The sequence below is a fragment of the Medicago sativa genome, chromosome 6 (assembly GCF_051527215.1).
Source record: "Medicago sativa cultivar Bolivia chromosome 6, Bolivia_mono, whole genome shotgun sequence".
Lineage (NCBI taxonomy): Eukaryota > Viridiplantae > Streptophyta > Magnoliopsida > Fabales > Fabaceae > Medicago > Medicago sativa.
The window spans coordinates 77,635,418-77,648,384 of NC_140754.1; the positions used below are offsets into that span (position 1 = coordinate 77,635,418).

A 12,967-nucleotide genomic window follows, 5' to 3' on the forward strand; every position below is an offset into this window, starting at 1 on the left:
TTCATAATTTATTTCCTTTGATCAAAAAGTCTCAACTTCTCCTTTTGCGTGAATGAATTTGCTCATGGCACAAGATTGATCTTGAGAACTTTCTTATTGAAACAATGCTCACAAAATCATTAGTAGATAACAAGATGATGATTGTAATATTTTTGTTATCTTTTAAAAACATCAAATGAGGATGTTTTCTTCTTTTTGTATGTCTAGAATGATATTTTTAGGAACGTGAGAAACCTTTCTCAAAGTCACAATTCCTTTGATTGATTTCTATTCTCCAAATCATATCTTGAATAGTGATGGAAGATTCTTGGACCATCATAAGTCTTTTATGATAGACTCTCCAAGCATATGATCATGAATTTTCTTCTTTGATATTTCTCCAACCAATCTCATTAATGAGTGAATTAATAAATAATTTATTTATGAATTGGTTTCTCTTCAAAGTTGATTCTAATCATTTTGATGAAATGATGAGACTGATTTCGAGTGCAATATGCATCCTCATCATGAGAACATTCTTTCATCGGAGTTGATAATGTTCTTTTCTATGACAATATATTCTCGGTTAATTAACCTTGAATTATTTTGTTGGTGATGCGATTTATCTCATAATTTCTCTTGGTGATTGCACACAATGTTTCTTGTCCATTGAGTATCTTTGAGATGTTTTAGTTTAGGCATGCCTTTTCTTCCTTCAATCTTTAAGGCATTGTTGAAAACCATGTGGTGAGAATGATGAATCAATTACTAAAAAAGTTAATCTTCTTGTTGAATCTTCACTTAACACTCATTTGATTCAAACAATATTCTTTTTATATCTTCTTTGAGCTTGTGATACTACCGTTTTAGTATTCTTTCAATGAGTATATACATGCACTTGTAACAGACTTCTTTCTTGTCAACTTCTGTGAAAAGACTCAAGTGCAAACATCAGTAGATCACGATTCATAAAACTTAGTGTTTATTCCATAAGGTTTGTTATCATTAAAACATTCATCAAAAAGATTTTTGTTTCAACAATGCAAATGTCATGAAAATGAAACAAGCCACACATGCTATGCATATGCCATGTCATGATAATTATTTCAAAAATATATATTCTAGCCACTTAGGCAAATACAACATATAACCCAGCCACTAAGGCAACCACACAATTAAATCTTAAACAAATTATCTTTTTATTCTCAAACATAACAACGCATATAAAACAAAATAAAGATCAATACCACATTCTCATAACAACACATATATATTTTAATTATTATTATTATTATTATTTTTATCTTCTTTTAAACGACAAAAATTTCTACAACTACTTCAAAACAAGGTCCTAGCACTTAGTAAGAATGTATGGGGAAAAAGCCCTTACCTTAGGCCGCTTCGTCTTCCTAAGGAGGAACTACATGAGCCTCAAGAGTTGCTACAGACGTTGGCGGCGTGAATGAAATTGTAAGAGATTGAACAAACAAAGGACTATGATGAGGGCGTGAGGCAGATGATTATGTGCTAGAAAATACGTGGCCTTGTGGAAAACAAAGGAGAGGCATGTAAAACTTGTTCTTGGCCGTAAATTTAAGGTAGAAAAATTCACTTTAGGAAATGAGAATTAAGGTTGAATCAATGTAAATTAAGTTAGTGCTGGGTGTAACATGAGACAAAACGCATGACCACTTAAAAGAAATTGATTTGGTTCTTTGACTAATAAATAAATGGAATAATCAGCATTAATGGAAATTAAGTGAAAGGATTAACATAATGTTTTCAATTGTAATTATTGTCTTGTTTTCTCTGGGTGTGGTTATGGTGCATAAGGAAAATCCTTATGCACCAAGCATAAGTCCAGCCCATTAACCTGTAGCCCAACAGAATTGCTTCCTACACCCCCAAACCCGAAAACAAAAGAAAACTGGCCAAAAAGCAGAAACACAAAAGCGTTAACTCCAATCTTCACCACCGTCGAAACTCAATCTCCACCACCGTCACTCAATCTCCACCACCGTCGAAACTCAATCTCCACCACCGTCGTTCACCACCACCGTCGAAACGCGTTTTCTCTCCATTTCCAACTTCAACCACCACCGGTAACAAACATTCACCACCGGAAACCGTCTTCGTGACCGTCGTTCAACTCGTCACCGTCGTTCAACTCAACAACACCGTCGTTCACCACCGCATTCACCACCGTCGTCCAACTCCAATACTACCATTCTCCACTCTGTTAGTCGCGTGTTTATCTTCAATTTTCGTTGTTTCTGTTTCCTCTTTTCTCTCTAACTTTCCAAATCCCAAATTGCAGGATGATAAGGTTGTTGCTTTTCGGGACATTAATCCATCTGCTTTCAGCTATTTCCAATTCATAATCATAGGTTTCTGTATCAATTTCATCATTTTCAATTTTAATTAGTGTTATAGAAATGACTTATTCATAAGCGCTTATGCCATAAGCTGCAAAATAATCTGTTTATTCAAAATCGACTTATTGAGGTGATCAATTTAAACTTGGCAAATTTCGAATTGGGAAAATCAAGTAATTACAATGAGTTTTGAAAGTGTTTCTGTTAGTTAGAAATGGTTTTTGTTTAATTTGAAAAGTAATTGCATCTGTGTAACCCTAAATTGACATTTTAATTTCGAATTGGGGAAAATCAAGTCAAATAAATGGTTTCTGAGTGTTTAAATTTGCTTATTATAGTATGTTTTGTTTAAAATTTATGCCAAAACCAATATGCTGTGTAAATGGTTTTTGCAAGTTTTAGTCTGAAACAATTTTGCTGTGTAAATGGTTTTACTTTGGTTCTTTTCCAAAACATTTGTAGATCTGTTTTATATGCAAATGATAATTGTTATAGTTGAGAATACATAACAAAATTAAGGAATCTGATACACAATGCATTTATATACACCAAAATGGTAGCATGATAAATCTTTGGTAAAAATTGTAGCATATTTATATGTTCTGTTGCAGATAGATACGTATGTCTCAACTTCTTTGCTGCTCTGTGCTTGAAACTCTGCCATACTTAGCTTTCCATTTTGTGTTTAAACTCTTGTTATCAAGTCTAAGATTGGTAGAATTTTAGTGTTTATGATATGACGCTTACTATATACCACTTTAAATGCATTCTAACCATTGACCGGTTAAATTTATCGCTCTTTTTACTTCTGTCACTCACAAATACAATATTTGAAAGGATCTAGCTGCAAGTTTCTGATCATGTGCTTATGATTTTGTTTTGGTCAGCACATGAATTTACTGACTTAGATTTATTGAAAATCCAATGGCACATGATCCAACTCAACAGTTGGATATCATATATACTGAGATCAAATGTTTTTCTTTCAATGCTTTTGCCGATGCACTGGGATCATATAAACTGAGATCATATAAACTGAGATCAAATGGCCGATGCACTGGTTTTCTTTCAATGTTTTTGCCACATTTCAATTACTTGCTCCATCCTTATGAAGCCTGACACTAATATGTTTGGTTTTATTGTATGTGCGTATGAATTATTTAAATATAACAAAAAATTCAGTATTGTTATTTTTGTTAGGAAAAAATACACAAGAGCCAGAAATATAAGTGAAAATAAGATGTAATATGGACATAGAGATTTAGAAGCCATACACCACAATGCACTTTGTTTGAACTTTGTTAAACTCTAAAAACTATGCTAAAACCATTGTGCTGTGGAAATGGTTTTGGTGAGTTGTACTCCAAAACCATTAGATGTATTTAATGGTTTTCTTTGATCATGCAGGTGAAAAAAACTAAAAAGCTAGAGCCATTGCCATCATTCAGTTTTGGGCTAACACAAATGGATGAGGAGGAAAGGAACGACACAACTTCATCATCTGATGGTGGTAAAAAGAAGGAGCAGAAAACAAGAAAGTCCAAGGGTAAAGAAAAGAAGCATCAAATAAAGAAACAATAACATGTTGCACAAGATTCTGATGAAGGAAGTTAAGCTGATGAAGAATTGATTCAAAAGCTAGCAAGTTAATGTTTTTTTATTGAATTTCTGGATTTCTAGATTAGTGTTAAGTTTCTTGTTAATGTTTGTATCAAGTTTATGAATTTCTGGATTTGTATAAAGTTTATGGCGAAACAAACTTAGGGGTATGAAATACTGAAACCATAAGTATGGTTTAATGGTTTTGATAGTTAGGTGTGTCTTTTTATAGTATCTATCATATTATACTATTCATCTTATTTAATTTTTGGCCCAATAATGTTCAATTTAATTTAATTTTACTAAAATTAGGGGCATGGAATACTGAAACCATAAGTACGGTTAAATAGTTTTGATAGTGTTCTATGTGAAACCAAAATAACTGCCTAATGGTTTTAAATGAAATTATTAATTTGTTTTAAACAATTTATCTTCTAGAAAAAGAAAAGATACTTTTGCTTTATTTTATGTTTGTTTTTCGTGTTAAACCTCTCGAGTTTCTACGAAAAGTGACATAATCAGTTGGTTGTGTCTTTTTATAGTATCTATCATTGTATACCGTTCATTTTATGTAATTTTTGGCCCAAGAATGTTCAATTTTATTAAAATTAGTTTTCAATGTAACCACTTAATAGTACACATTTTGATAGTTTTCAATGTGAAACCAAAATAATTGTCTAATGGTTTTGTAATAAAAAAAATGTGATAATCATTATTAAGTAACCACTTAATAGTACAGACTCATAACCTATTAAATAATTGTCAAATGGTAAATAAAATAAAAGAATAATGAAAATTGTTATTGATAAATGGTTTTAAATAAAAACAATTACTGAAACCATAAGTATGGTTCAATGGTTTTGCTAGTGTTCTATGCGAAACCAAACTAACTGTCTAATGGTTTTGTAACAACCTATAATCATGAATATGTAACAACAAAGAATGCGAATGTTATAATTTCCAATAACAAGTGCTCCACAACAAGTATGATTACTTCGGTCATACTATGGAAATTAATCCATGTTGGGACTCGGAGACATCTATCACAACAAATTTGTTGAACTTCCTATTATTTTAACTTTATCATCATCTATGATTGATCATTTAGTATTGGAACAGTTTGCATCTCTGATTTCTTTTTCTCCTTGAGAATAACCTGCCTAGGCATAACCTCTAATAGAAAGCTTGCTCTATTCCACACTGATGCTGAAACCTTCAGTATTTGGAAAACCACGGCCAATTTATAGGACAAGAATATTGGAACAGTCAGCGCCATCGTTGCCACCGTAAACATTCCTTGAAGAAGAATGAACATTAACAAGCAGTTTTGATCCCCGAGCAAGCCACTCAAGCGCCACCACATGTTATTTGCTTTCTGAGCTTTTTTAGAAAGTTCCCTAAAAAATGTAAGATTAATAAAATGTTTAGCGTCAAAGAATGCTCTACCACTCTAAAACACATACTGTACAAAAACAGTCTGAAGGAACGTTTTAAATAATAGTCAGATGTCCATGAGTTCAGCTCAGTTGTAAGAGCTTGATCTTATAACCTCAAGGGATGACAGTTGCAAAACGATCGCTAATGCCACTTGAAGCAATGATAAATAACAGTCAAGTACATTGTGACCCTTGATATTGTAGAGAAAAGCAGCCAACTACAGCTAGTGTGGTTCCAATCACGATTGTGGACAACCTTTTGAAACTCTATTGGTCTAAAGCGAACATAACTGGCTAAACCGAATGAGAAGAGATGATTACCTATAGGAAGTCATGACTTCAGGATCTCTTAAAAACTGTTGTCGGCGTAAGACATTGACAATGAGGTAGTATAGAACCTGCCACAAGGTGTAAACTACTAAGGGAACCAGAAACAGCCATGTACATAGATAGGATTTATCTTCGATATAAGGCCATGTAACTCTTGCGGCAGCTCCCTCTGGTCGCATAGCTTCTAAGGTCTCAGGATTCCACCATCGAATGGTAAAGAAAACCAATCCTGGAGAAAAATATCCATTAAGGTATGATGAATATTATAAATGGATGCATAAAGTAACGTAAAGGTAACAATGACATGTCTATCACAAATCCATTCCAATGGTAACATCTATCAAATATTGTCATGCTTAGGTAGAAGTTACAGTTCGTCACATAAACAAATACAAAAATCACTTTTATACTAATTGTACAACATGAAACATGGGGAGTTAATACAATATTGTTAAGACCCCTAAATGGTTTTACATCTGACAGATAAGTAGTAATGCAAGGGTGTAGAGATGAAGAAAAGAAAACATCCAAAATCAGGCAGGCGTGTCAACAAACAATAGGATTTGGTTCAACAACTAGTAGTAGGCCAAACCAGATACCAAATATATTGCAACACGTAAATAACTAAACCAGATACTGAATAACATTGATCAAAATTTTCCATTTTAAGGCCAAACCAATGTAAAATTGTAAATTTGCTAGTAAAATCGAGAATTAAACATGTTATCAGACTTTACTCGATACATGTGTGTTTACTCATTTTCGTGACCACCGCAAACTCAAGAGTTTGACAATGACAACCATGACTACTACCATGGTTGAAATCAACATCAAAGAAATGAAAACTACCAGTGTATTGGTGGTGTTTTTTGTGGGGCAGCAAAATTGCAGCTCTATTGACCAACATAAATATGAGTTTTGTGATACAATTCACACATTTTTTAGACGACTCAAAATTGAATCTATTCTGAATTTTATGAAACGATTCACACAAAGTCAGAAACTTTGTGATACAATTCAGATAGAACTGAGTCGATTCATGAAGTAGAAAACTCAGTTTTGGCAGTAGGAATGCTATTTTCTTAGGTCACAACCAAGGAGAAACACAATGAATCATTTATTGCAAGGATGCATACATTGCTTGGGTGCTTTAACAAATTCTAGGATATCATTCAAAACCTCATTCAAAACCTTATTTAATTGAAGCAAACCAGAGTAGCAGGTATATCATTCATGAAAAAATGCAAAAGTTTCTAGAAAATTATGAGTCAATTCAAGTGTTTTCAATACACTACAATGCTAAAGTGCTTATACTAAAGACTGGTCAATTCAAGTGTTTTCAATGCACTACAATCCATAATTATCTCACATAGGTATGTTTGTGAATTGATTTTGGCTAAAAGTGAGTTGAACTATAAATTTGTGCATAAAAATCAAAAGCTACAAATTTGTGCGTAAGAATCAATTCTGTAAGCAACCAAAACATCTCAGAATTAATTCAAAACCACCAGAATCAAGTTCATAATAGAAGATGAACGCAATAAATATATAATTGAAAGCTAACCGGAGCGGCGAGCAAGGGTGAATGCCGGTGAAATCAGGCCGTGACCTAGCCGGAAAACCACGTCGGAGCAAGCGTAAGCGCGAGCAAGAGAGAAACGTCGGAGCAATTGAGTCGGAGGAACGTCGGAGCAGTTGAGTCATGTCGTGACCTAGCCGGAAAACCACGTCGGAGCAAGTTCCAGCGCGAGCAAGAGAGCAACGTCGAAGGAATCAAGTCGGAGCAGTTGAGTCGCCGTGACCTAGCCGGAAAACGACATCGGAGCAAGGGTCAGGGCAAGCAAGGTAACGTTGGAGCAGTTGATTGCGAAAACGAGTGCGAGCAAGAATGATTTTCTGCAATCAAAGTGTGGGTGTGAGATGTGAGCTGTGAACCGTTAGATTAAGCATGATCTGATGGTTGACAAGTACTTATGCATGATGCATAAGTTATGGCTTATGCACCATAACTTTTGCCGTTTTCTCTTGGTCGTGGTCACTAACTTGATTTGAGACAATTTTCTAAGACAATTTCCTATATCTCTCTACCAACACTATTAATTAAAATAGAATAAAACAATAACCGCTCATAACGGCAAAATAATTTAATTAAAGGAGGACGATAATTTTCTGAAATTATTTACACATAAAACAATAGATTATAAATCAAGAACATTACTAAAAACGCACATATAAAATATATAAAATATCGGGGTGTTACACTGGTCGAAGCTTCTTCGTCGAACGGCAAAGTCTCCTTGGGTTCTCGAACCTGGCTCAGCTTCTGTGTCAAACTTGATCAGACTTTTCCAAAACTTGAGTTGAACTTGATCAACTGTATTTCTTGTAGCCTGTCGAAAATACAGGCTAACAAATTTCCCCCAAAAAATGTCTTTTTCGTTTGTATTTTCAGATAAAAAGAAGAAAAGGACGTTTTTTAATCTAGTCTAACTTGATTTTCTGTCGAGATAAATGACCTCATTCTTTGTGAAAATTTAAAGGCAGTTGAAAGAACCTTTTTATGACGTCATCTATCCCCTCTTAGTAGGCCACGTTCCGGTTCTCGGGAACCAACATTTTGCTCCACTTCCAATAACCGTCCATGATATCTGTAAAGGAGATGGGAGACTTCCTGGTTTTGATTTGCCTCCCCCTGGGAAAGACAATGAATACTCCCAAACAGACGTTTGCATTCCCTGTAGGCATCTAAATCATTTCTAAGATTGTATTATTTGCGTGATTTATCGCTTTAAGGGTTTAGGGTGTTACACTGTGTTTATTTTTATTGTGTTTAGTTTACTTTCTTGCTTGCTTACAGGTTGTAAGGTTCTGATTCCTAGTCTTGTAATATATTTTTAGTACTCATGTATAGTACAATTTTTCATTCTTGGAACACCTTGTGCTTTAAATAATTTAGTATGTTTTTAAAAAAAAAAATTGTGTTGTCAGAGTTTCCACAATGAATGGAAAATATAAATATCATTACAAATCAAACTTCATCAAAACTCATATGCATTACAAGATAATTACTGTTATGACACAATCTTTAAATTCAACAAAATAAATTACACATGTGGTGTTTTTTTTAGAGTAAAAAAACAAAGAACGTAGAAAGAACAAAATAAATACTCAAATTTCTACAGGATTGACGAGCAAATCATTAATATATGTCTTCATTAGTCCGTCAGAGTGTGTGTAGTTATCTGTATCTTTGTAAAAAACCTCAATAAAACGCGAGAGATTGAGAACACACGTCAGAATAGGTAACGGAACTTCAGTTGGCTTAAGACATTCATGATTTATATCTTTCCAAGCGTTGTCAATTTTCTTTTGGCATTCTTGAATGGCAGCTTCCCTATTCATATCATATTCCCTCATATAACATTCCAAGTACGAAGAAACATGTCCTCTTTTCTGCTCAAACTGTTCATCAAAGTATATAAATCATATTAGATAAATTAGATATATCAAGAGTCACGATTCTTCATTATGTCAACTTATTATATTAATATTTAAACGCTTTTCAAAAAATACCTCACTTGACACAATTTCATCCCTAAGTCTGCAATGTATAGCAGCAGCGTTAACAATTTTTGGATTGTTAGTTACCCAATCAAAGATGTCTTTTGTCGCTATGTTTCCCATTCCAATGTAAGAAGTCGTAGCCAACACTGGGTAACCACTTGATATTGTTGATATGTGAAGAAAATGTCTATATTTCTTGAAAAAAATTGAAGTCGTAGCCAAATACATGTGAAGAAAATGTCTATATGTGAAGTCGTAGCCAAATACATGTGAAAAAAATTGAAATTCTACTTGCAATGTCTATATGTGAAGTCGTAGCCAAATACATGTGAAGAAAATGTCTATATTTCTTGAAAAAAATTGAATTAGCAACCAAGATCGAAGATGGATAAATTGAAGTTATTATTAAAAAAATTCCAACTCTAAACTTGATGACTAGATTAAAGATAAACTTTATATTGTTTTATCTCTAAAGTTTGGTCACGAATTCAGTTATTCTTAACAATAATATTGTATGATGTGCTAACCTTTCAATTGCCTTTGTAAAAAGTTCTAGTTCATCAGTAGTTCCATATGCATCATATGTGTCATCAATGTATGATAAAATGGAGATAAATTTTGACATCATTTTCCTTGCTTGAGAATATTAAGGCTCAAAATATACAGTCATAACCCAAAAGCAACATTCTACTACTCTATCTCGTGCATACGGTAGTTTTTGAGCAATATCCAACTCCTTCCACCACCTGTATATAAAGACAAAAAATAGTATAGGAAATTAGTATAATTATTTTTTGAACTCAATTTAATATACTTTTGTATTTTCATGTATGCTCAAGATGTACTTACTTGCTAATGTTTCCAAATTCCTTTTGATGTAGGCTTTGGAGCATATTAAAATCCAATTTTGCCAATGCAAGTAGAATTTCATTATGGGATGAATCTTGCTCATAGATGGAAATGTAACTTCTTGCCACTAGCCTAGGCAAGTTTTTACGTAGAGATTGTCTTAAGCTTTGTTTTACTTTTGTTGCAAGAGAAGGACTCAATCGAGTGGCCATGGACTCAAGGTGACCAGAAGTAAAAGCCAAAGCCTCTTCCAATATGTTTTCACCATGAACCATCATATGTGAGGCTTCATACAAGTTTAACATGCCCTCAACATCTACGACCAATGTTTCATTGAAGTTTCCTTGCTCGTCCTTGAATTGGTTGAACACATCTAGTATTTTTATTTGACAACCACAATAATATTAAACAACAATTAGAGACATATTAATTTATATACATATATAAATAAGAAACTAAAGCAAAATTGAAAAATTGATTATGCAATCTAGATAATGTATAGTGTGTTTCTGAAGTACAAAAAAAGTTCTTATTTAATAGGATCCTACATGTATACCATTAATATTACTATATAATCACTAAGCTTTTATTTCTATGATATAAAAAAATATAATTAAAAGAAAATAATTAAAAATATAATTAAAAGAGAATAATATAGGAGTGTATCTGATCAAACGAAAGACACTCCTGTTTTATGTAAAAAAAATTTCCTATCTTTTATTATTATAAAATTCTCTTTTTACTAAAAGTGGTATACCATTTTTTAGACATTCATACCCATGACAAAGTCAAATATGACGTAGTTAATATTGATTTTACGATTAGATTTTTTTAATGTTTACCTGTCTAATTTGTTTTACTCAATTAGCGATCCAAATTAAAAACATAAAAAATGAATCATTAATGTGAATAAGTTGAGATATATATACCTGGTGAAACGTAAAGTCCATGTTGCCTCAACACCCTAAATAGCACAGCAAGAGAATGAAGGTTGTCTTTGAGAGTTATTTCTCCATTTTGAAGGACTCAATCGGGTGGCCATCGACTCAAGGTGACCAGAAGTAAAAGCCAAAGCCTCTTCCAATATTTTTTCACCATGAACCATCATATGTGAGGCTTCATACAAGTTTAACATGCCCTCAACATCTACGACCAATGTTTCACTGAAGTTTCCTTGCTCGTCCTTGAATTGGTTGAACACATCTAGTATTTTTATTAGACAACCACAATAATATTAAACAACAATTATAGACATATTAATTTATATATATATATATATATATATATATATATATATATATATATATATATCTCTGTGTGTGTGTGTAAATAAGAAACTAAAGCAAGATTGAAAAATTGATTATGCAATCTAGATAGTGTATAGTGTGTTTCTGAAGTGCAAAAAAGGTTCTTACTTAATAGGATCCTACATGTATGCCATTAATATTACTTTATAATCATTAAGTGTTTATTTCTATGATATAAAAAAATATTATTAAAAGAGAATAATTAAAAGAGATGAGGATATGAACATTACACAGATAAGACACTCCTATTTTATGTAATTTTTTTTCCTATCTTTTATTATTATAAAATTCTCTTTATACTAAAAGTGGTATACCATTTTTTTAGACATTCATATTAGACACACCCATGACAAAGTCCAATATTACGTAGTTAATATTGATTTTACGATTAGATTTTTTTAATGTTTACCAATCTAATTTGTTTTACTCAATTAGCGATCCAAATTAAAAACATAAAAAATGAATCATTAATGTGAATAAGTTGAGATATATATACCAGGTGAAACGTAAAGTCCATGTTGCCTCAACACCCTAAATAGCACAGCAAGAGAATGAAGGTTGTCTTTGAGAGTTATTTCTCCATTTTGAACATAACTCTTGTAAATATGTTCCAAAACTTGATTAATTTCGTCTTCAAAATGATAGCTCACACCCAAACGACATATTGAGTCAATCAAGTTGACTTTTTCCAAGGGTTTCTCTGTTTTTGAGACAATCATTTGTCTAACCTCATTTTTTAGTTGATCAATTTGTGCGGCAATATTCATATCAGGTTCCTGCATGTATTCAAAACATATGATTTTAGAATAAATTGATAAAAGACACTTAATTATTGTTATGGATCAACCTATGAACTGCATTTAGCAAAATGAGTCTACATTATTGTCATTCATGAGTAAATAAATAGTATAAGGTAGATGGGAGTAACTTGATATGTGTGTGCTATCTATGTTGTAAATCTACCTACTCTTCAATCATTTTTCATAATATATATAACCTTGCTGTTGATTTAAAGAATTACGTACCATAGATTCTGAAGCATAAGGAATGAAAAAATCTCCCCAAACGCTAGGGTGGAAATCTGCAACATTTCTTTGCAAAACCGATTTCTCATTAGGATTGATGTAATCTACTGAAGACATACTTAATATTTCAAATTAATGGGATGCTTAATTAATCAATGGCTCTTCTTCAACTCTATGGTTTGGTTGGGGAAAGAAGAGGTCTTGATCGAAATTTATAGTGGATCAATTAAATGCATTAAATCTATTTAAGATGTATACTACTAAACTACGTATTTAATTCAAATCAAGAGAAAAAACATGTGTACGAATTCTAAAAATAATAATTTGATCAAGAAAAGTTAAACACATAGCGTCGTTTGTCAAGCCTTTTTTGACTAACTATTTTATAACTTAATTTATTGCACATGTTATATGCACAAATAATTACAAAAGATAATTATTTATTATAAGGCCTAACTGAAATATAATTTAATCCATACCACCACCAAAGAAATATAATTTAA

At 32.4% G+C, this 12,967-nt stretch overlaps 1 protein-coding gene and 1 pseudogene across 2 annotated transcripts; both read right to left on the reverse strand.

Moving 5' to 3' along the window:
- Window positions 1-4,762: 4,762 nt before the first annotated feature.
- LOC146917002 (glycerophosphocholine acyltransferase 1-like) lies at window positions 4,763-6,492 on the reverse strand. The gene is made up of 2 exons (XM_085717163.1): window positions 5,711-6,492; window positions 4,763-5,350 (listed from the first exon to the last, which is right to left on the reverse strand). The coding sequence occupies exons 1-2, from the start codon at window positions 5,896-5,898 to the stop codon at window positions 5,044-5,046; spliced, it is 495 nt and encodes a 164-aa protein (XP_085573289.1). The 5' UTR covers window positions 5,899-6,492; the 3' UTR covers window positions 4,763-5,043.
- A 2,226-nt stretch (window positions 6,493-8,718) lies between these two features.
- On the reverse strand, window positions 8,719-12,656 carry LOC146917003 ((-)-germacrene D synthase-like; annotated as a pseudogene). Its single transcript, XR_015015413.1, has 6 exons — window positions 12,465-12,656; window positions 11,936-12,215; window positions 10,133-10,505; window positions 9,590-10,029; window positions 9,293-9,468; window positions 8,719-9,181 (listed from the first exon to the last, which is right to left on the reverse strand). The product of XR_015015413.1 is annotated as a (-)-germacrene D synthase-like (transcript).
- Window positions 12,657-12,967: the final 311 nt, after the last annotated feature.

Bases quoted from the DNA above. Each gene is read 5' to 3' on its own strand.
- LOC146917002 (XM_085717163.1), bottom strand. From the start codon at position 5,898: ATGCGACCAGAGGGAGCTGCCGCAAGAGTTACATGGCCTTATATCGAA. The intron at 5,351-5,710 runs GTAATCATCTCT...TACATTTTTTAG, and splicing joins GAAGTCATGACTTCCTATAG to GGAACTTTCTAAAAAAGCTC.